The 26526-nt window shown below is 45.0% G+C and overlaps 2 protein-coding genes across 5 annotated transcripts; one reads left to right on the forward strand and one right to left on the reverse strand.

Moving 5' to 3' along the window:
* Nucleotides 1-1469: 1469 nt before the first annotated feature.
* Nucleotides 1470-26160, forward strand: C16H12orf43 (chromosome 16 C12orf43 homolog). Of its 3 annotated transcripts, none has more exons than XR_010607071.1 (8): nucleotides 1479-1668; nucleotides 2054-2099; nucleotides 2942-3040; nucleotides 3691-3764; nucleotides 4102-4192; nucleotides 4568-4937; nucleotides 18341-18532; nucleotides 24195-26160. XR_010607071.1 is itself a non-coding variant. In XM_065646113.1 (7 exons), the coding sequence occupies exons 1-6, from the start codon at nucleotides 1479-1481 to the stop codon at nucleotides 4914-4916; spliced, it is 849 nt and encodes a 282-aa protein (XP_065502185.1). In that variant the 5' UTR covers nucleotides 1470-1478; the 3' UTR covers nucleotides 4917-4937; nucleotides 24195-26160. The 3 variants fall into 3 exon arrangements, 1 of the variants encoding a protein (XP_065502185.1); XR_010607072.1 differs by lacking the exon at nucleotides 18341-18532 and having other exon boundaries at nucleotides 24195-24324; nucleotides 25080-26160; XM_065646113.1 differs by lacking the exon at nucleotides 18341-18532 and having other exon boundaries at nucleotides 1470-1668.
* Nucleotides 7553-22507, reverse strand: HNF1A (HNF1 homeobox A). 2 transcript variants are annotated; one of them, XM_065646109.1, is made up of 10 exons: nucleotides 22182-22507; nucleotides 15020-15219; nucleotides 13925-14111; nucleotides 13379-13617; nucleotides 12508-12665; nucleotides 10574-10775; nucleotides 9096-9287; nucleotides 8703-8824; nucleotides 8272-8413; nucleotides 7553-7680 (listed from the first exon to the last, which is right to left on the reverse strand). In XM_065646109.1, exons 1-10 carry the CDS (start codon nucleotides 22505-22507, stop codon nucleotides 7553-7555), a joined length of 1896 nt encoding a protein of 631 aa, XP_065502181.1. The 2 variants fall into 2 exon arrangements, with proteins under 2 accessions (XP_065502181.1, XP_065502182.1); XM_065646110.1 differs by lacking the exon at nucleotides 9096-9287.
* Nucleotides 26161-26526: the final 366 nt, after the last annotated feature.

The raw sequence follows: 26526 nt of genomic DNA on the forward strand, positions 1-26526 counted from the left end.
TATCACATGATAACTAAAGCAATCTAAAAAAAAATACAGTTACTGCCATAGACAATGTAGCCAGGGAATATTTTCACTGCCCAGTGATGATTTAAACATTTATGTTTTAAGTCTCAGAAGAATGGAATGATATTATTCTGCATTTCTATAGTGACTTATTTACAGTACCCCTATTCCACTTATAGCAAGTGTTTTCTTTTCAAAAAGGAAAAGATCCAGGGGCAGGCAATGAATAAGATTGGATGAATGGAGAAGGTGGTGTACAAGAAGAGAATGAAAATGTTAATCTTGTTTATAGCTAAAGTTAATAGGAAGAGAACAGACTTATTTAAAACAGTAAGTCAGCTGGAGGATATTCATAGGACATTCAGATTTGCTGCCATTGGCAACAATAGTTATATTGAATGGCAATAATAAGTTACGCAAGGAAATACTTTCCTTAACGAAGCTAAGAAAGCACTTTTCAAAGAGCTGTATATCACATGCACAATGGAAATCGAAATATCATTTACATGTATGTATATTCTAATGGTGATATGTGCATCATTCGTCAGTGTAGCCAGTAATTGCTTAGAGTCAGCAAAACCTCGTGCCCTGGTTGTCAGTTCATCCTCGTGTGCATGAGTGATTTATTCACTTTTTCGTGATCTAAGCCACATAATGTTGGTATTTATGGTACACACAAACCCCCTCCTAAAATCCTTAATTACAAAAGGTAGGTGACCAGGCAGCCACTCCTGGTATGTGACGTGCATTCGTTTGGGTTTTATTCTGGATCCTGTCTCTGGAACTGCCACATTTCAAAGCACAGGCCCAGATGCACAATGAACTTTGCCTGAGCTGCTTGAGCAAAACAAGCTTTGAGGTGTCTGGCGCTCGCAATCCAGGAAGGCAAGTGACGGAGCTGACACATGTCACGATCTGTGACAGAAGCCCTGCGCCTCTGGCAGCCAGGAGGAAACGGCCAGAAGAGCAGCGTTCAGCCAGGATGGAAGATCTGCCGAGAGGAGCTGGGTAAGAGCGCTGAACAGAACGTCTCCCACGCAATCTTCAGGTTTTTTGACTTAAAGATTTAGTGTCTTTTTGGAGGTCGCTTTGTTTTCCGTGGAATTTGTCACCCTGTATTATGGACAAAGCAGTGGCACAAGGCACGGGCAGAGGAGATGCGTGTTTGCTTTGCCCTGCCACGAGTGGGGCAATTAGATGCTTTTTGCCTGATACGTTTTACACATCTGAATGAATCCCGGGTGTCTAGTATCTTTTCTCACCTGCTTTTGAAAGATGAAGGGTAGAAGATTTTTGTGCTGTGTGCAACAGCAGGATGTCCAACGCTCCACCAAAAACTTCACTCGAGTGCTGTCACTCAGCATTTCTGAAGCAGTGAAGATAGCACCTCACAAAATGTGAGGTGTTTAGTCTTTGTGCTTTATGTTTATCCTTTAACGCCGAATGTTCCGCACGGGACTACAGCCCCCAGCATGCATCGCGGCCGCCGGACTACAGCCCCCAGCATGCCACGCGGCTGCCGCGCCTTCAACATGGCGGCGCCCAGGGCCGGCTGGGGCCCCGACTCGGACTCGGACTCGGACAGCAGCGGCGAGGCGGCCGCGCGGTTCCGGGAGGCGGCCTGGGACTGCGCGGCGGCGGGGCGGGCGGAGCCGGCCGGCGGTGAGGAGTGGCGGGCAGCCAGGCTCTGCTTTCCCGCCGCAGCGGCGGCGCGGCCTACCTGCCTGGGCCGGGCCGCTCCGGGGCTGCCCCGGGAGCGGTGCCGGTGTCAGAGCCGGGGAAGCCGAGGCGGGGCCCTGGGAGCGAGATGCGCGGCCTCCAGCCGGGCCCGGAGCCCGTTCCCGGGCAGGGTTTGTGCTGCAGCCCGGCCCTTGGGGAGTGCCCCTTTCCCCGCATAACTTTCCCCTGAAGGTGGGCCTGGGTCCTTCAGGTGCCATTCTTTGTGCTATAAAATCTTTATGCTGTAAAATCCCATATGCCAGAGGGGGGATTAAAGAAGTCCGGGCCACAGGTCTTTTAAACTTGCTTTTACTTCTTCCTTTGTCAGGTGGCTTTACCAAGCATCGGTTACAGCCTGCTCAGCCAAGCTTAAGGTATTTTTGCTTCTGGTTGCAGACTTGTGTTTCACTGATGGAAGTATTAGTGTATGTTGTATTTGTGCTACTTACAGTTAATGCCTTGTGATACTTCTTACTGGAAGGGCCTACTCAGTTTTAAGAATTAGTCCAACCATAATAATCTGAAGTTGTGCTTAAATCTGGAATATCTAGTAGGTTTTTTAAAATTCATTTGCCATCCCTCCAGCAGTGGGGAAATATAGATGTTGAAAACTCACTACTGTTGTCACAGTATTAGTTCCAAATGTCAGAAATCTTCCAACTCTGCAAGTATCCCATGGAGGAATTAGTACAGTTACATATAAGAAAAATTTCTTAAAAAAACATTGCAATTGCAAAGGCAAGTGCTCATCAGCTGGAAAGCACCTGAATTGGGAGCCTTGCAATGGAGGTGGTGCTGTCCTGTTGATAAGTTTGCAGTGTTCCTCTAGGCTCAGTTTCAAAGGCTGCCAGCCAGGCAGCTAATAAAATCCTCTCTCCTGGGACAGGTTTTGCACAAATTGTGGCAACATACACAGGAACTGCATACAGAGTAGGGATGTTCTAGCATAATTTATTTGCTTTCGTGGGTTATTTCAGTGAAAAAAACCAATCCAGTTATTAACTATGATGGAGATGGCTAAATAATATGTAGCTTCCTCTTGGGAACAGAACTGTTACTACTAAGCTGTTTTCCATCTTTCTTGGCCATCTTCCCTATCAAGTATGAATTGATTACTAGCGGGCGGGGATTTTGCAGCCCCTTATCTCCTGTTTGGGCAAGAGCTCCAGATGTTATTGACCGTAAAAGAGATAATAATTATTCATATTTCAAACAGGCGTGAAGTGAATGGTCATGGTGAAGATGGAAATGAGCTACAGACGACACCAGAGTTCAGAGCGCATGTTGCGAAGAAACTGGGAGCAATGCTAGATGGGTATTGGCAAGCAATCCTAAACCAGTTTGTTCTGTGGGTTAAGTACACTGATGCTTTTGTGTAGTAAAATCAGGAAATTAAAGATCCGAGTGCAGCCTGACTATGGAGAAGTTGTTTCTGTTTTTGTCTCCTTCATTCCTGTATTTAATGCAAACTTGCACTATTCTCTGAACTAACCCGGCCCATGTGCTGTGTGTTTCTGGTAAAGACTCCCTGTACATTTGCCTCTGGCGAATGGGTTTTGGGGAAAATGTAGAATTTGGGTGCCTTAGCACTTTCATAATTTAAAGGCCACTGTGAGAATGTTTCATTTATTCCTACAACCTAAACCAATACCTGGTTCAGGGTTGTGCTGGCAGTGTGCCTCTGACAGGGCTGCTACTGTCTTATTCATTGTGTAAATGTGGCCGTGGAGAACTAGAATTCCTGGTGTCTAGAGCTGGCTTTAGAAATGCTGCTTTTAAGTCATTCTTGTGTTGCTAAGGAGGTCTGTGTGGTCTGCTCTGAAAGCAGAGAGGTGAGACAGCTTCACTAAGAGAAAAGTAAGAAGCTATATAACATTTCCCTGTAGCCTTGTTTCCTAGAAATACCCAGCTTTAGCTCAGCTTGCACAAATGTGTCTTCGGATCTGACTGGAGTTTTCTGTTTAGTTTCATCACTGTCTTGAAGGACCCATCAGGACCTTCACAAACCTCTGTGCAACAGCCTGACTCTGCAGACGATGGTGAGTTCTAATCACAGCTGTTGTGGCTGTTTTGTGACATTGTTATTATATATTATTAATAGTTGAATGATGACAAGTGGGACGGATCCTGTCCGTTGCCAGTTGTACACCCAACTGACTAATAAGCGGTTGCACTAGAAGAATTTCTGTTAGTGTCTGTGAAGGCTGTTGTTTTGTAGCTGCCATCTCTGTGCCCTGGCTCCTCTCAGTCCTAAATAATTGCTGTCAAGCACTGTAACAATACAGTAACAGCCGTGAGGCTTCCCAGGGAGATTACTGTTGGTTGCTTTCACCTCTGTTTTATATCGTGGCTAAAATTCCCTTTTCCATATTTCAGGTTTTCGCCTCTTCTCTTCCTCTGTTCTGGGAGATTGTGGGGAATCGGAGCCTTGCCCTGCAGTGAGGAGGAGGCAGCCATCCAGCTCCAGGTGAGGGGGTGTCACTGCTTTGCTCCTGAAGTACTATCGCATCCTGCGTTTTGGAGGCAGCTGGGACTCTCACAAGGGAATAGGAAGTCGAAGAGCTTGAGAAGTGTGCATTTATGACTCATATAACTGACTAGACCAGATTTTTGCTTTTTGCTTTTTGTTTTTTTGTGCCAGGAAACTAGAAATGTTTGTGGGAGATGTTCTTGGGTGTAAAGAACACCTCGGCCTTCAGGCTGGTTAAATGCTAACTGTAGATGTTGGAGTCTTGGAGCCACTGGGTGTTTATCAGGTGTTCTCATCTTAGATTGTGCTGCTGTTTGTGCTTTGGGTGAATTCAAGGCTGAAGTGTAACGTAACTTTTTGTTACCTTTCCAGTGACACGGACAGTGACCAGGAGTGGCAAAGGTACCAGGAGGCTGCAGTGTCAGCCACAGACATTCTGAAACAAAGTGCTTTCCCTGCACTGTCCCAGGATTCCAGCCAGGATCAGAGTCAGGGTTGTGTAGAACACTTTCAGAGAAAAAAGAAAAAAAAGAAAATTAGGGGAGAGAACAATATTCAAGAGAAAATAATAGATCCAGCAGAGCGTGACCAGATCAGCAAAGATTTGCCACGGTTGTTGTCTGCAAATGGACAGCACGAGGGACAGGACAGCAATCATACAGAGAACTCTGTGTTGCCAGGAGCTGTGAAGAAGAAAAAGAAGAAGAAAAAAAGAGAATGAAGATTTTGCACTGAATGGCAGGTGATTATGATGGATGAAGGATGCAGAAAAGAAAAAACCTAACGAAAAGAGGTGGTGCAGAGAAGGGAAAATTAATTGGCAAAGCTTCTGTTCTAAAAGCTCAGTGGCCTGAGAGTCTAATTAAGTGACTTCCTATGTTGTTGGCATCCCTTGGGAAGGGAACATTGTCCTCCTAGCACAGCAGTTATCTAGGCTGCTGCTGCTTATGCAGACCTAGCATAAAAGGATTAAATACTGAGCCCAGACTCATGTGACAGAGGGGCTTAATCATAGCTGCATCCCTCCTGATCTGTTCCTTCCCATCAGGAAATCAAATCTTGTGTCCTGGAGAAAGTATATGACGAATTGAGTTTGGTTTACATGGCAACAGGTGATCAACTGCTTTTTCCCTTTGCCTCTTCCTAGATGCCTACTAAGAATAACTCCAGCCTGTGGGAGACTCATTTATCAAAAGCATCCTGTCAGATATCCGGGCCCCCTTATTTTTTTCCTGTGATCATCATAACAATCTGTTGTTGAAACCTGACATGCTACTAATCCATGTGTAGTCTGCACCTCTCCAGGGCCCCTGCAGGTAAACAGAGTGTGCAGTAAGCTCATTTCAGGGTTGTTACAAATAAGTAGTTCTGTTTGAGTTGTGTCTTTTGACATTTTTTCCATGTATATTTTTTTATGGCATTTGTTGTTATTAAATTCTACTACACTATTGGTCGTATTTAATTTGACAGGCTTTGTAAAACAGCGGCTTTCTTGCTGTGCGTGGAGATAAAGATGGGTGAAGGTGACTCTGTAGGTGCTTGGTGATCAATGCTGTGAGGTTGCTACAGGAAGGACTTAAGCCTAACTCGAAAAATCACTGCGTTTCAGTCCTTGTTTTGGTTGATTATTATTTTTGTCTCTCTGAAATACAGCAGGATTTGTGAGTTGTCAGAATGGGTCTTAGTCCATTTATACTTTAGCTCCAGTATTTCAGGAAATACCTGTTATTGGAGAAATAATCATCTTCTGTTTTTAAGATTGTTTGGTTTCAGTAGCTCTTAACTCATTTGCCCCATTCAGAAGACCAGAAAGCCAGATTAGAGGAACCTAAGTAGTGAACTGTTGCTCTCTGAGTGTGGGAAAACCCAAGACATTTTCTTTCTTACTCTAAGATTCTTGCTGGTTTTTAATCAAGAAAACACAGTTGGCATCTGAAAATGGGAAGGCTAAGTAGAAAATTGGCTAGTAATCTGACTGAATGTGCCAGATGAAGTTACTTGTCTTATGGCCAGTTAAAACTTAAATATACTGAAGCAAGGACCTGGGGTTTCAAAGGCATAGTGGTCTAAAAGTTATCTTTTGACTTGTTTTATGATGATTATGCTAACTGGAAGTTACACGTATTTGCAAATGATGCACACGGGAGATTAGGAAACAATTCTAGATAAAATTAGTTACTGAAATTAGTATCTGATGGTTGATATTATCTAGAGAAAGATCATATCAATACAAATTGTAATGAACATCTGCAATTTTGAAATTTCCAGATGTCATAACTGAAGAATTTGCTGTTGGGCTTTTTCATTTTAAATTCTCCCTTATATCTCAACCTTTTAAGAGCCTTGAGCACTTTCTAGTCGCAAGGATTTTCATCCATTTCACAGGTGAAATAATAGCACTGTTTTGGTCACAATGACAAAAACTGTGTTAATTAGGGCTTTCTTCATTTTTATTGAGAAAAATGGAAGGAACTGCTGCTCTTTGTGGGGCCTCAGGATGTCCCAGGTGTTGTGCAGTGTCAGGGACATGTGGAGGATGCCATCGCCTGGCTCACACAGCAAGATACACAAGATGAGAACCCACATGGTTAATGCAGAGAACTGGAGTCTCCTTGCTGCTGTTAAACTTTTATTTCTGCATTTAAAACAAAGCAGAGCTATATCAAAAATAACCAAGCCATTTCCACTAGTATAGCATGATTTTAGAGCAGGTCATTTTTAACACAGGATGTTTGGTATTTTTGTAGTTAATTAAAGGATTTGTAGCTTGTAGTCAGTGATCCCATACTGATGGGTTTGTGCCAAGCCATTCCTGAATCTGTTCCTTGGTGATTTTCATTGCAGTCAAGAGTCAGGTTCTCTCACTCTTGCCTCCAAGATACTATTACATCTCAGAGTTCCCACTGGTGCTCCTTTACAGCAAAGGAGGTGTTTTAAAGATGGTGTCCCTTCTTCAGCAGCTCAGCTTTGCTCCTTCCTGCAAGGCTTAGTCTGGTGTTGGCAGGTTTGTACAGGCCCAGCTTGCTGAAGGCCGAACAGAACGAACGTCCCATCCACGCCCTGACTTTTTTGCTGTATTGCATTCAGATCCGTCTTGGTGGGATTCCAAAGGACATCTGGTCGTTCTAGCCTGGCTCGTGGGGTTTGGGTTTGCTTGTTTTATTGGGGGGCAGTGGATTTTAGCAGTGCCAGTATCATCTTTCTGTGGCTCCTGGCTTGAGTCTGAGATACCTTCTCTCCTGGAGGCAGCTGGGTGAGGGGTTTGTATGAGGCTGGAGGGCGGCTGAGCAGCAGACACAGCTGGAGTCGCACCTGGCGCGTTGGTTGTGGCAGTCACCCTTGGGCTAGCTGTTGTGATTACTGGGTGGAGGATGCCATCTGTGTGGAGATGAAGGTCTCCATGGCGTTGTGAGTGGATGGCAGCAGCTGGCTGTGGCTGTTGGTGGAGTCAGAGCTTTGGTACAGCACCAGGCTGCTGGAGGACACTGTCAAAGGCACAGGCAGAAGTTAAGTACAGATTCTCACCACAGTCCCCTTATCATGTGTGCACACACTTGCATTTCCAGCATGACTAAAACCTCCTGGCAAAAGGGCATAACTTGCATTTCTTTCTATTTTTTGTGCCATTATATACCTAGCTCAAATACAAAGCTAGGCTTAAGGCATTGATGGCATCAGGGAGTTCAGCTCTGAGGATTCTAGTTGGTTGTTAATATCCTAGTCCTTAGAACTGGCAAGATCCAACTGGAATCTCTTCATCAGGGAGTCTTGGGCTTTTCAGTCCTGAAAACTGCCTGTGGGATTGCGTATGTATGGACACTGATTTTTTTGTCAACATTTTTAAGGTTATTTTCCTCTCTAGATGCTGAAGAAAGGTCCCATTTCCACATTCTGGCCTTACACACACTGTGCTCTGAATCTTTTCTTTGTACCAGCTTCTCAACCCTTCCCAAGACACCAGTAGAGCCCTCTTGGAGAATGGTGAGCCCCAGTGACCATTTTCTGTCTGGGTTTTACAGTACTGGCAAGAGAAACTGCAATATGTGGTTTAAGATAATAGCATGTGCTGCTCTTACCAGCAGGGCTTGACGTGAGGCGAGGACCTGGCTGAAGGTGCTGGATGGTTGTGTCTTGGTTCTGTAAGTGTATTGTTGGTGCCTGTGACACTGGCGTATGCATCCCAGACTCCGTGTGAGTCTCTGAGTCAGATGTGAATGCCTAGAGAAGAGAAAGGTAACAGTGCCTGGTTTATAAATCCCCTCTAACAGGTGTGAGAGTGAGCAGGTGCTGTTTCCAAGGAGATTAAATCCTCCTTGATGATGCAGTGAAGAGGTTGCTCTAATGCCTCCAGTTTTGCAGCTGGTACCAGCAAGGCGAGGAGATAAGAAAGATTATCCTGCTGGGATGGTGTAGACCACACACCCAAAAACTCTGACAAGCAAGGCGCTGCCTGCAGACCAGTGCAGTTCTAAGGTGGGGAACAAAGGCACGTGCTAAAGGCTGTTACCTGTTTAGTTGGTGTCAGGTTAGTCAGGGCGCTGAGGTTGGCTGTGTCTGTTATCACCATGGTTTGTGGCAAGAGGCCTGTATGTGTGTATTGGGCCACTTCGGACTTGGGGCCATAGAGAGCTGCGCATGAAAGAAAACAAGATCAGGTGGATGCAGGGACTTTGCGTGAGACTAGTGTGGCTGAGTTCTCCTCATGGACGTGGACCTGCTGTCTGTCTCTGAAACAGTGGAAGTGGAGGGAGATGAATGCAAGAGAAAAATAATGTAATAATTAAAGCAACAATAATAGAAAAGGGAAATAGAGTGCTGCAACCCCAAGGACCCAGCAAATGCTCCAGAACAGAGCCTTTATTTTTTTTGTTTGGTTGAGCAAGTAAGTTCACGTTCTTACCGTGAGGGTTCTGTATTTGAGCCATGGTAGCCATGAAGGGGCTCTGGTTGATGTGGCTCTGGACCTGCTGCATGAGGGGCTGCTGGTAAGACGGGTGCAGTTGCTGGGAGAACTGGACGGGCTGCAGGGTGGTGAGGCTGCTCCCCATGCTGTTTATGACGGGGACGCTCTGGGGCTGGGTTGAGGCCAGGCCTGAAAAACAAGGACTGATGGCAGTAGTGTCACACACTATGGGAGGAGTGCGGCTACTCTGCAGCAGGGGCATCCAAAGTAGTCGTCATGTTGCATTTGTTATCTGTGTGATTATGAATAGATTTCATACCTGTGAAAGCTACATGGGATTGTGCAAAATGTGCAATGCAGACAGGTACCATAAAACCACCTCTGACTTTCCAGCGTTTGTTCTTGTGTATGTCCTTCTGTACCAGTACAGATCACTTTCCAGTTTAGTGATCACCTGATACAGGTTTCCACTGGGGAGGCCTTGCTCAGAAGTAAACTCAGAGCATTGTCTCATATCCAGTTTTGTTGGGGTTTTTTTGTTTTGGTTTTTTTTTTTAAGGAAGTCGTTGACAACAAACAGCACTATGCTGGAGCTTTCCAACTGCATGGAATGGAGTTTAAGCTCATTTTGCTTGGGCTATAAAATTATGGAATTTGGACCAATAAGAAAGTAGAAGGTTCCATACATTACTACCTATTACCCACTACTGTCCAGACCCTGTTCCTGTAAATCAACAAGTCTTTGTAGCACTGAGAGATTTCCACTGTATGGAAATCTGCAGGTTTTCTTTTTTTTGTTTGCACAAAATTAGAATCCATGTCATAATCTTGAGTGTAAATGGGGAAATGGAAATTAGTTCACAGCTGTCACCGTGCAACAAATAAGGCCTCTTCCTGGAAAGAAGGTGTAAGAGAAGAGTATACATTTTATTTTTCTTTATCTAATGAGATGCACTTTGGCAGTAGACTAATCTTGGAATGAAAAGAAATCCTGTACAATTCCAGAAAAGCTGTCAAAGTGAAAAATACGAAAACCCAGTAATTACTGCTGTGGGTTCCAAAGGCATATGCTGCTCCTTGCAGGAAGTACAACAGCATGTTTTGTCTTTCAAGCACTATGAACATGCTCCAATTTTCATAGTTTTGAAGAAGTATTACATTTATGTTTGGGAAGATGCAGAGCAGCAAACCAAAAGGTTGGCATAGGAGTAGACTGCAAAAGTACCTTGCTCTTAGCATGTGAGTTTGTGTATAACTTAATTTTAACAGGAATAAGGAGCATCTGTCCCTTAATTCCATTGGTACTTGTAAGTAGCGCTGCTGAAGATCCTTACTGTTTGTGACAATTTCCCCAGGCTAGTATCACTGCCAACTTAGTACTTTTGTCTCTGAAAACGAGGCAGGTAATTCTAACAACTACAAGTAGCTCTTTATCCAAACCCCGCTAAGCAAAGTCATTACAGAACACTACTCACCGATCACCAGGGTGGAGGCACCAGTGTTGGTGAACGCTGGTGCTAGGGACGAGGTCTCGCCCGCTCCGATGGCCATGACGCCTGGCAGGGATGCCATGATGAGGTTCTGAGTTTGCTGGCTCAGTGTGTGGGGGTTTTGCTCGAGGCTGTGCAGGGCGGTCAGGGTGCTGACAGGAGGGAGAGTTCCTCCGGGAGCCGAGACCTGTGTGACAGGGGGACCATGACAGTGCTCTCTGCAGAAGGTTGAGTATGGCGTGATAAATGTCCTTCTCCCTCTTCCCGCCTGCTCTGAACACTTGCTAACTAGAAAGACTTTGCGTTTGCTTGTTGGCAGTTTCCCTGTGCTCATCAGTTAACTAGCAAAGGTCGAAACTGTTGAAATACTAAGAGTAAATCCTTGCTGGTTTAGTTCTTTCACATTTAAGAAACCGTAAGGGTTTTTACAGACAAGAATGAGATTTGTCCCACTTCATTCTCTATAGGGAAAGTTTATCTTCTGTTTTACAGCTAGGGGTAGAAGACAATGCTTGGAGAAATTAAGAGGCTCGGGTAATTTTACATAGTAATTACACCTGCGGAGTTCAGCACAGAATCAGAGTTCCTCTTGTTCGCCTTTTCCTCTGAGAAATGCCTGTAATTTTCCCTTCTCCCGGCAATATCTTTTAGTGGCAGTGCATTTTCAGACCAAGATTTTAAAGGGGTTGCTGAAAAGTTTCCTTTGACCTTTCCTTCGTACAATACGTTCTTCAGGCTGTGTTACCTGGCAGTTCCTGGCTGTTAAAGAGGAAACGTACCTGTTACATAGAATAGAACAGGACTGTTCTTTGCTTGAGTGTCTTGCTGATACAGTCTGTCCTTGAGTCACTGAGAAATTTTATAACTCGAGTGGTTTCTCAGCCACTGAAATGAACCACGTAATCTGTGTCTATGCTCTAATGGGCTTTCGAGTTTGCAAGGCCCGTTGGAGACCTGTAGTTGAAGTACTGTGGAATAGCAAAATAGCCTTCAAATAATTTGGCTGATAGCAAAAGTTCAATGCTTTATGTTATACTTTTCTTTTCTCCCCTCAGACAAAAAGCTGTGAGGAATCTTTAGTAAGAGTAAGCACCAACATGTGGGACAAATCACCTTGATATCAATTTTAGAAGACAGCTGTAGAAGATTTTCAGCAACTGATGAAAGACACTTTTTTTTTCTTCAGGACGATGCCAGAAAGCCAGCAAAGTGAGTGTTTAAACAATGCTCATTTTAGTGAACTTAACTTTGCCTCAGGCCAGTATGCACTAATGCAAACTTCTTGCCAACTGTGCAAACTGGAAGTGATCAGTTATGTAGTTCTAGTGCTTCATTGCTAATTTTGTGGGAAAAGGTGTAGTCAAATCTCAAAAGGAAATTTGCTTTAAGAAGGCAGATTGCTACAAGGTATATCCAGTACGTCTCAATGGTATGTGTTGCATACAGGCTGTTGGGCTTAATTCTTACACGTAAGATAGATCTAAGTACAGGTCTCTGTTCTGTTAATCCCATTGGTGTCTCATCAACTATCTTGAGATGTGTGGGGTTCAAATGAGAGTTGGAGATGACAAGAATCTTACTGGAGAAAGGAGAAGAGAACAGGGTTTCCTGGGAACGAGGCAATCGTGTCATACCTTGAGCTCTGTTTTTTCAGAATAGACTGTTTTGACTGACCGTAAAGAAATGGCTATACTTGCTTTCATGCTCTAATACCTGCCCTCACCAGCAGTCTAGAGGGCACACATATCTCAGGACTGCTTGTGTTACGTGCTCAGCGCAAAGTGGCTCTGTAATATCTCTATAAGAAGGTGGTTCTAAGAGTATTCTAGGAAAAACTGCTGCTGAAGTGTCCATATTGTAACCACAGGCAGAGGACCTGACATCCTCCAGTTACCAGAACTTAAGTAAACATCACTTACCAGCTTAGTGTCTGTGCTCAGGAGGTTCTGGCTGGGCTCCAGTCCAGGGGGAGAAACCTGGTGCAGGATGGTCTGGGTGGTCACCATGGAGCTGTTCCCGTGGTGGTTGCTGCTGGAGGACTCTGCCTCGCTGGCTGGCTGCTGGTTGTACCTCACTCCTGCAGCACAACAGGAGGGAAACTGCTTGTCAAAAGTGACAAACTGAGAAACTTTGGCAAGTGCTAAATTCAGTTTCCTTTGCGGGTCCTTAGATGCTCGAGGCAGAGACAAGGTGGGTAGTAGGGGAACCAGGAGAACAGGCATTCTCGCCACCCTGCCCCTCCTCTGTAACTCTGTGCAACTGCTTCCTCAAACACTGACTGAAAGATGTGGCTGCGTGTGCTGCCGGGAACAAGCAGGATTCACTAGAAACCACCCCTCTGGATGCGGGTGTAGAGAGGAGAGAGTCTCAGCAAGGTCATCCCTTTCCACAGCGAGAGCAATTACCAGCTCTGGCTATGAAGCTGAGAAAGCTCTGCTCTTTTTGGGTAGAGAATGACCTTTCTGGATGCCTGGAAACTCAGTCAGAGCCTGATGGTACTGATATGTGTTGGAAAGAAGAGGCATACGTGGAAGGACACAGAAGTGACTTGTGATGGTACCAGTGGATGGCTCCCTGAAAGGAGATTCCTGCCTGCCAGCCCGTGGGGGCGTGCCGGGTGTCAAAGAGTGAGCGAGGAGATCTGGCTGAAAGTTTTGTTACTGAACTACATGTCACCCTTGCTTTTCTAGCCACTCTTCTCCCTCAGAGGACTTGGGAGGTGCTTTTAGTGACTGAGTTTGGGTAGGTTCACCCGTGCCTCTTTCAGATCTCTTCCTGGTTGTTTCTTACCGTGAACTTTGCTGGGTGAGAGAGCAGATGTTGGCTGGAGGGAGGAAGAGTTGTGAGGAGTTAGCGGGGGAGCAGAGGTGGGCTGTGGTCCGCTGAAGGTGTCCATGGCCAGCTTGTGCCGGAAAGCCTCCTCCTTCCTGCGATTGGCAAACCAGTTGTAAACTCTGACCTCTGTCACCAGGTTCGAGCCCAGGCCCTGGGCCTGAGATGGGGAGACACCTCTCTGAATACACTCCGCTCTGTTGGGGGAAAGCACAAGAAGAGCCTCGCTGAGCTGGACTTAAAGAGACAGAGTGAGTGCACAGCCCCAAAGCAGCCGTGGTCTGGCACACGGTGGAAAGATCCTGCCAGGTACAGCAGGACATGGGGCATTACTGATCCTTTGTGAACAGCGAATGCTGCACTGACATTTCATTCCAATGTGGCTGGTGTCAGTGGTGATACCCACTGCTGTGCTGTTAGTCGGCCTCACACGGGCTCCAGCAAGCGCCAAGCACACAGACCTTGCTCCGCCCCTCTTCCTCAGAGCCAGACACCCATCCTTACCTGTTGCACTCTTCCACCAGTGCCTCTCTCTCTTCTTTGCTGGGGTTTTTCTGTCTCTCATAGGCTTGGAACAGGATCTGTTGGGAGGCAGGACCCCACTTAAAGCGGTTTCTTCTTCCCTTCTTGGTGGGCAGGTCATCTCCCATGGGCTCCTCTGTCAGAATACCCTGGCCAGCGTGTGTGAATTCTGTGGGCACAAAGGGGAAAGGGAGTTTGCTTTCTGGAAGCATTACCAACAGTTTTGTGTTTTAGTGCTTAGCAGGCCCAATGCAGCTTACCATTACAGAATATCTTGTATAAGAGGGGGGGTTGAATCTGCATGAGGTGGAAATAAAGTTCCATAACTTGCTAAAAAGGATAAGATGTTCCTAGCAGGACCGTATTTACCTGTCCTTTCTCTTACATTGCATCTCTGCTCCCACCTTGGAGCAATGAAAGCAGAAGCAGCTGAGTTTAGAGTAAGCATGCCTGCAGTCCTGCTCCCCAGAACCATCCCAAGGCCAAGTGTCTCATTTTCCTTGCAACCCACCAATACAAAAGTAAGATGGATTCCAGGCAGGCCCATGAATGCTGAAGTGCACGCTGCAGGGATGTGTTCCCAGTGGGTGCCTGTAATGAAAGGGCTTGGAGGGCATGAGGTGGTGGCTCCCAGGGGTTTTTCATGAGGTGATGGCCCATAGTGGTTTTTCACAGTGAGTACAGCAGCCTACTGCTTTTTTGCGGCTAGAGAAGCTGTTGCTTTAGCTGAAATTGCAAAAGCCCAGTTCTCAGGAAGAAATTCTGTCTCTCATCTGTTCACTACAATGCTTTAGTCTGAGGTTGAGTGTAGAACTGTAATTGCAAATGGAAAGTATTAGTTGACTTCTCTTTAGCCAAATGGGGTTAGGGTGACTGCAGGCTGCTTTGTGAAGAAGTGTTTTTTCCATGTACAGTTTGCTTCACCTCACCACTGAATACTGACCTAGACTTATCTAAGCTTCCTGCTAAAAGTGGCTTTTCCTTCTATTTTTCCTTGATAAAATAGGGAGTAAGGTTTAGCAAGGGAGAGCAGAGGCCTTTATGAAACTGAGATAGAACAGTTGTTGCCATACTTACGCTGGGCCACCTCTCGCTGCTTGCGGACATACCAGGTGTAGAGGGCTGCCCTTTTTTGGGTCTTCATGGGAGTGCCCTTGTTGAGGTGTTGCGAGAGGTGCGATTGGTTCAGACCAGTAGTGTCCACCACCTCACGCTGGGGGATGTTGTGCTGCTGGAGGTAGGATTTCACCATCTTTGCTACTCGCCAGGGATCCTCTCTGGAAGGAGCAGAAAACACTTATCAGGAGAGAGAGAGAGATCTAACAATCGTGCTCAGCAGCCCTGGATTCCAAGGAAGTGCAGCAGAACCTCCCGAGGTCACTTGCATAGCAGCTGTCACCCTTGTGTCTGGTATGGCCAGTGTTAACTGGCTGTGTAAGGGAAAGCTGTTCCTCAGTGTGGTTCCTTGGTAATTTTTGACCCTGCATTCAGGGTAAAAACTGCATGGTATTATGGATTAAGTGCAAAAGATGTAGCACTAGTTTCCTCTAAACTGTTCTCTGTAAATGCTTTGATCTCCTCTTAGAAGGGGACTCTGGTTATCAAGAGAATTTCCCAGTACATGGCCATAGTCTTTGCTGTTAGTGCTTATTTGGATACAAGGCTTTGGCCTGTTTTGCCTAGGCAGTTGTTATCTGTAAGTGACAAACTGCTGACCAGTGACATGAGCAAGGAATGGACCTTTCTGCTGGAAAGTAATGTGAATGTCAAGCATTTTTGCTGCTAGTGAGAAATGGTATGAGGAGGGAAGTGATGATGCATTTCAGTATTCAGGTGGATGTTTTATGACTACAGATCTCTTTTTCAGAGTTGACATTTCTCTTCCCTTTCCCTACATAGCTTTTCTTCTGTATCCCCTTTTCTTTAAGGCATAGCTGCTTGGAGGAGATGCGCTTAATTTTCCAAGACAGATTTGTTATGACGTTAGGCTGAACCTAGCTCATGCCCAGGTTGGGTTACCTTGCAGTGATTCAAGAAATGAAAACAGCCTTTCATCATACTGCCACATGACAGCTGTGTATGTGTATGTATACACTGAGCCATCCAGGATTATGTTCTTGCACATCTGCTACGTGTTATTCAAACACACTGATTGACATCTAGATCCGCTCAAGCTTCTAAATGCAATAAAGAACAACAGGCAAACCACTAATTCCTCCTATAGCCACCCTCCTTTGGGGTAACAGCTGAGGGAACAGACCTATTTGAGACCTACTCACAAAACTTGAGAAACTACTCTGGTTCAGGATTTCATAATGAATGTGAATATCTGATTTTTAGGACCTGTGATTAGAATATCCTCAAAGGTTCCTAGGGAAAATAGAGAAAACATAACTCTGACTTCTTTGTGTGTATTGATTTCACCAGAGCTGAAAGTCACAGTAGAAATAGAAAGCTGTGAAACCAGGCAGTCTAGATCTAAACAGGGCAGGAGCCTCTCTACAGAAAAAAACCTTTGGTTCAGTTTTAACAAAGAGCATCTTTCTGTGTTCTCTGTGTGAAATGTCTGGTGGAAATGGTTTGCATGCTGTGGAAATACACTGGTGTCACATCCAACGCCAGCATCAAAGGAGCATCGGGCTAGGGGGGAAGGTACCTGAGGTTGTGGAAAAACTGTCACAGGAGCCCACAGGTCTGAGCAACAGGCAACAACCATCCTGTTCATTGCTTTGTTGACTCAGGAGATTGCCAGAGGCTGCAAAGTGATAAGCAGGACAAAGTCCACACCTGTTCTCTCAATACAAACACCCTTATCTCTGTTCCCCTGCAGCCCCTCTCCCAGTGGCTGGGCAGTTCAAGGAGCAAGCTCCACTGCAGTTAAAGTGTGACAGAAGCACTGTCAGTTACAGCTTCTGAAGAGCCTGCTTTCTGAAAACAGGAACATTTGTTTCTCTTTTGCGATGGGATGCTTGCTATAGAGGCTTCTATTTTCTAGCTTCTTCCCTTAACCATTTTTGTCTTTTAGAAGTCTCAAATTGGGCTGAACTTACAACAGCTTTTCTTTCCTCAATGTGGTGTTTTGTTTTGTTATTTCTTCTGCTGTGCAAACCGAGGACCAGTCTCCTGCCTTTGTATTTATGGTAGTCTAGCCAGCACCTGCACCCTGAATTCATTATATGAGTCCCTGTGCAAAGGAGAAGAGGCTCTGACTTGGAACCTCTGGTCTCTTAGATTTGCATTCTGGCTCAGATGGGAAGAGGAAGGACTGTGTTACCACTGGTGGAAACCTCTGTTACGCGTTGATTTCCTTCCTACCCTACATCATGTCTCCACTGGTGAGATCTTCCCTTCTTTGTGGTAGGAATAAAGCAGGAAATATCTGTGAATCTCTTCTCGCAGTGGTTAGAGCCCTGTGGTTTTTAGCCCCCAGCCTGTGCTTTGACAATGTGCAGAGTAATGAGGATTTCATATGACTGTCCTATGAAATCACACTGTACTAAGATTCCCCTGCACATTGTCAAAGCACAGGCTGCAATATCAATGCAGCAATTCCTTTAGGCCCAAGGCTATATCACAGACCAGTGATGGCAGCTGGTCGGATGAACCATTGCCCAAACACACAGTCCCACCTTGGAGCCTTCACCGTTGACTAAGACATGGTAAGTTGAAACCTTTGGTCTTTCACTGGCAGTAAGGCTGTCATGGACTGTCACAGGGTAGGATTTTACCCTAAAGCTAGTTCTCCTGTTTGTAGTTGCACTAAAATCTCAATTGCTTCAGTGAGTCAGAACTGCAGAAATGCATCTGCCTTGCTCAAGCTCCCTTCTCCATCTCCAAACCTGTTTTGTGGTTTTTAGCTTCCCTTTCTCCCCGGGTACAAGCTGTCTCCCCATTCCTTTCTTGGTCTCCAAGGTCTAATCTCTGTCTCCAAATTCTTCTCACACAGTTTTTATTTCCTTCTTCCTAACTCTTGCTCCCCTGCTGTCACCTGCTCTTTGCCATCTGAGCACAGCCCCTCTCCCTGGCTCATCGCAACCATAGGGGCCTGGGTCCTCTCTCCATGCCAGCTCCCCATTTTCTTACTTCTGAGGTCTCTTTTTAAGGGCGTTTTCACCTCCCTTTTGTTACCTGAACAATAAGTAACCCAGGTAGTTAGTTATAAACTCAAAGGGAACAAGAGGCTGGTTGATAATTTATAGCAACATCTCAAATTTAAATGGAAAGTAAATATCAAGTTGTTAGCATTAAAGAAAACCCATTTCAGAGAGCTGGAGATGTAACATTCGAGGGACCTTCTCTCTCCTTCACTATTCCTCACTTTTCTTTCCTTTTCCTTTGTTCCTTTCTTTCCCCCCCTCTTCCTCATTCTCTCTGTCTCTCCTCCTTTCCTGTTCTCAGGCTCTCAGGCAGGAGAAGCCTTCATATCCCCGAGGTGGCTTCTGAACTGCTGCTTTGGACCAGACCTCACTTAAGCCGAGGTTCAAAGCTGTGAAGTGCTCAGGACCATCCTCTGGCCCTTTCCTCTGGAGCCTGCTCGACAACCCTCCCTGGTGTCAGTGCCTGGAGCCGGGCTGGGCAGAGCGAGGGAAGGTAAGACCATCCCCGCAGGGTCCCTTTCTGTTGAACTTGGCCTGGTTTGCCTCATCTTGGTTTATATGTGGAAATGAAAGGGGTGTGGCAGCTTCATCTCCAGATTCCCCAGCTAGAACCCTTCTGAGACACCGTTTACACAGGGAAAAGACTGAACCTTTATCATTATATCTTTGTTTTCTTCTTTTCCTTGTGGAAAACATGCTTTTATCCCCACCTCCAGGGGGAATCTGCTTATCTCAATTTCTCTCTTTCCTAATGGAATTTCACCCCTTGCCCTACAGGTGAGTTGTTGCTTTACCTCTCTCCATTTGCTGTACCTGCAGCAGTGTGATCTGTCCCTTCCCCCAGGGGAGCCTCTCTCTTGCTTTCTCTTCTGGGGAATATCTGGGAATTATTCCACACAGCTCGGTCTCCCTAGTGCATTATTTATTCTTTATCATAGATGCAATTCATTTGCTATGTGGAGTGATCTGGGGAGAGTGTCGTTATTCAAATTGTAAACCTATGGAAGGTCGGTGAGACAGATCGAGGGACAAAATTAAACCATGTTCATTCCTCACTAGAGGAACCTTTGTCTGAACTGTCTTTATCAGGTGCTTTTTTTTCTATAGGGACAAAATCTAACCAATGCCCACAGATACACCCAATCGTGTGGGTGTATCTCGTCTACATCCTGTTTTACTCAGCTTTGACTAGTGCTATCCAAACTGTGGTTTCAACTTTAGTGGTTCCGCAAGGACATACTTGGTATCTTGGTGCTGTCATTTGTTTCCTTTCCAGCTGCTGGAAAGCTCAGCAACAGACACTTTCCTGATTCTACTTTATAAGCAATGGCTGCAGTTACCACAAAGACTTCTCTTGTATCACTAATAGCTGCCCACAATTCAATCTCTCTGTTAAAATGTGGTCTACAGTCTTAGACCAGGAGTTCTTAATAATGCCTAAAGAGGCTTCTGCCTAAAGACAGAAGTGCCTCCGTCTGGTTTCTGGATTTGAAAACCCTGTGTAGATGCTGAAATAGCTTTGCAAGCGTTGAAGTTTTAGTGGGAATCCCTGGGCATGGAGATTCTTTCTCGCTTTCCTTTTATCTGTTGCTAGGAGTAATTTCTATTATAGACTATTCTACCCTGTCTTACAATACTTACAATACTGTTTTGAGGACTTTAGGCATCTATTAATGGAAAGGTTTGTGCTTAAAAACAAAAAAAGTTTGTTAGTAGGTAACAACTACTTAGATATTATCAAACCTTGATACTGGTTCAGATGCTTTGATAGATATTCAGACATACAGTTGCTTTTTTAAAATCTTTGACCAGAAATTTGAAACATGTCAATACAGACTTTCTACTACTTTCATTTTAGCTTGACTAATTTTGAACTATTATATTCCTCCATAAGTATACTCATAATTTCTTGCTGAAACTGAGGCTTCAGGCCCCCCTACACTGTCCCACACAGCAGAACTGAATTGCTCTATCCTTTGATATGGGGGACTGATGTAAGAGAACTCTGTTTTAGAATAAAGCTTTGCAATGAAGACCCAGTACAAGGCTTAGCAGATCCTGGTTCTTGCCCAGTCCTGTCTGCACTATCTTAGGGTTTTAGGTAGGTTGCAGAATCTCTGCACCTGAGTTCCCATTTGTAAAATGGGAATGCTGCTCAGTGTCTAGAGAGAGACGCGAGACTGTTTGTGGGAAAGCGTTAGTTTGCAGGAGAGGGAAGGTGGTTGTGCTGAGGCTGGTAGGAAGCACAGCAAGACTGGCAGCAAGCTCCTAGGAAGGCAGGGAGGGGCAGAAACCAGAATTTGTGCTGAAATGGGGGTGGCAGGAAGGAATTTCCTCCATCCGCTTGTCTGTCCTGAGATCACAGCGGATGGCACCTCAGTCCTGCTTCGCCCATTCATCACAGAAAATGGGACAGAGCCAGGTGCTCTTCTTCAGCTTCCATGGCTGCCTTTCTGGAAAGACACCTGATAAACCATCAGAAGTTAATGATCAAAAAGCTTATCAGGGTCTTTTCATCTATAAATTTATAAGACAAAAGAGAAATAATAAAGCCATTGGATAATTAGTAACTAGCCAGGGCCCGCCCGGTGCCACTGGGCTCAGACTGCCCCAAGACCTGTACGCAGACTCAGGAAGATGAGAAGGAGACAAGGATGAGGGGAAGAAAAAGTGGAAGAGGAAGAGAGAATTAGCCAAGGAGACAACAAAATGGGAGGAATAGCAGCAGAGACAAAAGTGAGGAGGGAAGGGAAATAGGTAAAAAGAATGGGAAAGAGGTAAAGGGAACAGAGGAGACTAGAAGATGTGACAGAGCTGGAAGTGGGGAATTGATGGATGAGGTGGTCATCAATTCTGGGCCAGAAAGAAGACTGAATTATTGGGAATGTTTTCTCCACCCAGGTAAGAGCTGATCCAGTGAATTTTCCTCCATTGGGTACTGCAGAGTCATCAGCTTTGTTCTGCCAGCGAGCTTTCTTCTCCCAAGTATTTACACTCAGTGCTAACTCTTGTCAGGCTGTTTTTCTAGCTGTGGCCTTTTGTGGTGGGATTTGATGTTTGCTTTTTGTTGTTACATGTTACGTTAATGTTCTTTGCACATGAAGGGGAGTGGTCAGAAAGCCTGAGAAATTCTCCAGATGGATACTAGTTTTAGAGAAGATTTTAAATGCAGGATGTTGCTGCATCTTTTTGTCTTCTGTCAGCTTGTCATTTCAAAATACCCCTAAAACAGACGGGCAAGAATCTGATTCTGGTGCGATAAATAGGTTGGATGGGCCTGATCCTTTCTTGGACAAACCTCTTAGGCTGCCCACGGGAATTGTGTCACAGCAAGAATCCCAAATGAGAATCCTGGTGAATGTTTCTCTGAGTCTGTCATGAGGTTTATTGGTTCACGGAACTTTTCCCATCTTTGGATCTCAAAAATGCTTATATGCAAATTTCTGTGGCAGTAAAACCTGTAACTGTTGCTGCGTGTGTGCTTTGTAGTTGTGACAGGCAGTGGGTGGTAGAATAGAGTGTTCTGCCCAGGTTTTAACCTCTACTTGCATTTGGTGTGTGCTCTTTCTACAAGAAAAATCCCCACTGAAGTTGGGAGAATTTTGCACTCACAGAAATGATAAGAACAAGTTCTCTTGGTTTGTCATTGACCGATAATCTATAGCAAACCCCAGTAAAATTAACAATATTTCTCTCCTTAAATATAGCAGGGAAACATTTACAACTTCACTTTACCGTACATTGTCAGGCAAATACAGCATCAGTTAAGACTGACCAGATATTTTTTTTTTTCTCCCCGATGACTGAAATTGTGAATCCTATTAAAAATTTAAATCTGACATTCAGTCAGAGAGATGCAAGTTATACAGGTCTTGGATTGTTCTGATGATATAAGCACTTCAAATGTGTAATCAGGCTCCATGGCTCCCTTCATGCATTTTAAGTGAGATGAAGAGAAAGTTTGAGCATTTATAAAGAATTTGGGGAGTGATTTGGGGCCGTGAGGCCTGACATGGATGAAGAGTGTCTCTGTGCAGCCAGATCATCTGGGGATACCAGGGACACTGAGCGGAAAGGGAAAGAAGAGTTTAGAGGGAAGAGCGCAAGAAAGCAGCAAAGAGAAGCAGCAAATCTGTCCTTACTGTAATAGTCTTTCCACCACAGCCTTCTGGTGAGCAGCCTCCTCAGGGCTCAAGTTTTCCAGCTCCTTCATTATTGGAGGGGTAAATTCCTCCCCGTCATCAGAGGTTTCATCTTCCGATAGCCTGGACTCCCCCATTCCGTTGGGGATGTCGGGACAGGGTTCCCCTTTCTCCGTCTGGAGCGCGTTGATAGCGCGCTGACTTTCACTCTGGAGCACGTAGGGTTCCGCTTCGCTCAGCGCCTTGATCAGGGTCTCCTTGGTCAGTCCCGACTCCAGCAGCGCTCCCAGCAGCTCCACTTGAAGATGACTCAGCTTCGAGACCATGGTCTTCAGGCTGGTGTCTCTTGGGTTGGAATTTCAGGTTATCCTGCTTCCAGCTTCCCTACACCATGTTCCCGAGGTAACACGCCCGACTGTCAGGAGAGTGGGCACAGCGCAGCCTCCTGCCTCTACGTCCCCCCCACCTCAAAGAAAAAACCAAAAACAAAATACAAAATTGAGCCACTTCAGACCCCCCACAGCTGTCCTGAGCCAGTGCTGATAAAGGGACCCTTGGCTATCTGTTTACATTGGAGCAATGTAAATTCTCCAAGGTTCATATTTATCTGTGTGCTTAGCAAGTTACTGAACTTTGGACTTCAGCACTGCAGCAGCAGTTCACAAAGTGCAGAGGGAGAGAAAGCAGGGGGAGGGAAAAAGGGAGGGAAGCAGAAGAGAGAAGGAGAGTAAAACGAAGGGATAGAAGGTCTGCAGCATGGCAAAGAAAAGTACGCTATGGAAACAAAACTAGGAAAATGAAGATGGAGAAATAGGGGTTATTTCTGGCCCCATTAGTTTTGGAGAAGGAAGGAGGTGGAGGACGCGGAAGAGGAGCGTTTGGCTGTGCGTGGTTCAGGAGACAGTGCTGCTGCTGGAAGATCGCAGAGCCCGCTCAGCTCTGGCAGGGTGAGGTTTGGCCAGTCTCAGCTCCAGCCAAAGGCTTTGGGCTGCGAGAAAAACACAGTGGCAGCTTCAGCAGCTTTTGTGCAGCCCCCCAGCAGAAAAGTGTGACCGCTGGGTTTATGTGAATGTTGCCGAGACTCACAGGATGTTCTGGAGCTGCAGCCGAGCATCGAGTGTTAAAGGACTTTTTCACTTCTGGCTTTGTCTTGCTGGGTATCTTGATTGGCGAATCCTAGTGTGTCCATTATAATTTGCCATGTTTTTTGCATAACTGATGAGCAGGAGCAGCGTACCCCTATAATTTGGGGGATTACAGGGCTTGCCCCACTCGGTTTGTGATTGAAGCATATGATAAAGACTGTCCCTGGGTGTCGGTTCATGCTGAAAGTCCCTGTCCTACCATCAGCTGCCCTGCTGCTTCTGACAAGTGCCCTGGGCAGGCTTGTGGTTACCAGTTATCATCTGCATCCAGCCCTCCTTGATACCAGCCCTGCTCTGAGGTTCTGCTCCCACCTGTTGGGTGATGCCTAAAACAGGCTCGCTAGCTCAGCTGGTGTCACTTAGTGCAGTTCTCAGGGAGTCCTTATGACTAAATTGCCTTTTCTGGTCTGAAGATATACGACTGAATCTATCTGAGTGGCTACATTAGGGAATAACTTACTGTGCACATGCGGACTTGATGCTCGAGCGTCTCACGCAGATGACTCCTTGTGTGATCAACTGGAGAAGGATTTAAAACTATTGTCTCAATGGAGGTTTCCTAGCGGTAGCTGCTCATGTCTCTTTATATGCTCCCGTCAAGCCTAAGCTAAGAGGAGCCTGGTAGGACTGTCCCCAAGCTGAGTCATGTCCCAAGACAATGCTGCAGAGGGACCTTGGCCCCTGGTTTCCCTTTGTGGGCATGGTCAGCCGTGCTCTGCAGGGCCACGGACAGCCTGCCAGGTCAGCAGCTGGGGCCAGAGCTTTTGCAGCTCGGACTCCTCCTGGCTGCAGGCACCCGAGCTGCTCGGGGGCTGCTGGGCTGGCTCCTCCACCCAGCACTGTTGTTAACTCTCAGCTTTTGTTTCAGGTGGCATCTGCACCCGGAGCACCAAGTGCCCTCGCTGCCGTGAGCTGAAAAATCTCAGATGGATACAGAAGACTCTCTTTGTGTGGCTAAAAGGAAGTGATAATTTGGAGTCCATGTAAAAACATTTAATGTAAGAAATTTTTGTGTGAATATTAACACAAAAAGACATACTTAGTTTCTAAAGGTTTTTTTTAGTCACGTTCTTAAGAAAGAGTATTTAAAGAATGTGAGCTTTTTTAGCATTGTCCTATCAATGTTTTGATACAATTTCCATGCATTTTATTTTTTATTACAATTTTCACAATTCCCCCCTCGACGTACTGGCTGATAACAGTAATTGTTAAGTGTCATTGCCATATCCAACCATGACATATAGTTTCTGCATGATACGTCCTTGTAATTCAAGGATTTTGCAAACAGAGGCAACAGCCTGTGGGCCTCCTGCAATATTTGACAGAGAAGATTCTGTCATACTGTGTTACTTATTTCTGTCTTGATGTGGTGGTTTGGTGATTTATCTAAACAAGATAGAAAATATTACCATTGTTTTTGTCTAAAAGATTGTCCAATCTATGCTCTGTAAGTATGTGTGTGTGTATATATACACACCTGTTGTACACTTGATGGGGGATGAGGACACAGACCATTAAGTTTAGACAAAGAACAGCAATATTTGTCAAGGGAAACCATAAAGAGAAGAAAACATAGCAACAAATTATCTGTCTATATTGTGTGGTTTCGAGGATTCCTTATGCAACCAGAATTCCTGTTGCTTTTGCTTGCCTTGAAGACCTTCAGCTGCAGAGGCTTTTAAAACTGCCTGTCTTGAGAACAGCACTTTTTGAAGTCTATAAACCCAGAAATGAACATCTGTTTGCATGTTAGGACCTCACGGAATGTTACAGCTGGATGCCATGTGAATCCTTAGGTGAATATGGAAACCTTCCCAATACTGAGGAGGAGGTAAATATTCTCTATCACTTTATCCTGAAGGTCTTTTCCCCTTGGTGTATTAGAATTGTCCATTCCAAACTGTAGGAGCCCGGACAACTAACAAAACAAGAAGTAAACTTCTACATGGTCAACTTTACATTCACTGTAACCTGCCAGACTGTGCTAGTGAATGGTTTAGCACTCTATTAAGCAGCTGAGATTCTTCAATGCAGGAAAATCAGTGAGCTTTTCAGTGTTTCTTAAATGTTATAAATTGCCAGCAGTCAGACCGAGCATTTGGGAAGCAGGAAGGACACTCCAACTGTGAATTAACCAGCACCCCTGTTTTATACCCTGACACTAAGGATTGCAATATCGTATTTCTCAGATTATTGCAAGTGCCACAATAGGCAGTTGTAAGGTAATAAGAATAGCAGTGGTGAAGGGTGGAAGCTGCAAAGCTTTAACCAGCTACATTATAGTTCTAGTTGTAGAGCAAGAGCTGAATTGCAGGGTGCTGTAATGCAGACAACATTTTCCTGTAACTGAATTGTGCTCAGGGATTTTTGCCTTGAGGGCGAATATTTGAAAGAAAAGGGTTTGGTTTTGCTATACCAATTTTTATCTATTAGCAGTGCTTAATCTATGTTGATTTCCTTAATTGCAACAATTTGCCAGGCCATGACTCGATTCTCAAGTCATCTTGACTAACATGATCTTGGTAATTGTGATAGGGGCAACTTTTGAAGTTTGAAGACTCCAAGTGACTCCTGCTTGTTTTTCGCATGTTTGCAGTATGGGGTTTTGTATTGTTTTCCTGCAAAATTGCTTGGTTTTCCTTCGGTGTAATTAATATGGTGGTTGAGACCCCTCAAATTCAATGCTTCATTGACAAGATGTAAGCAGCTTTAGAACACTAAACCGGGCAGCTTAATAGCAGACTTATGAACAATGTTACATTTACAAATTGGTTTGGATGCAGATTGGAGAAAGATATGAATCAGAATCACAAGAAGTCTGACTTTTACTTCATTTTAATGGCAAGTTTAATAAAGATTATTTAAACATGTTCAACTACTTTGCATTGTCCCATGTACACTTAAATACAACATCTGCGCATTTTCTTTTTTTTTTTTTTCTTTTCTCCTGAAGTAGCAGACCGTCTGGTAATGCTGCATGACAAGTATCTTCTAAAACTCTCTTCCTGGCATTCTCCAATGTCTTTCCAGGCAAGGATGTCTCAGGTTCCTCTAATGGAATTCTATTTTATTGGTAAATAATAGCCTATCTTGATGAACTGTTCCAATGTAATCCCTTCACCCCCTTCACAGTTCAAGTAGTTGAACTGTGGATTACGTTAACACTGAGAACAACTGCATGGAAGTGTACATGAATATAC

Source organism: Caloenas nicobarica, chromosome 16 (genome assembly GCF_036013445.1).
Source record: "Caloenas nicobarica isolate bCalNic1 chromosome 16, bCalNic1.hap1, whole genome shotgun sequence".
In the NCBI taxonomy this organism is placed as follows: Eukaryota; Metazoa; Chordata; class Aves; order Columbiformes; family Columbidae; genus Caloenas; species Caloenas nicobarica.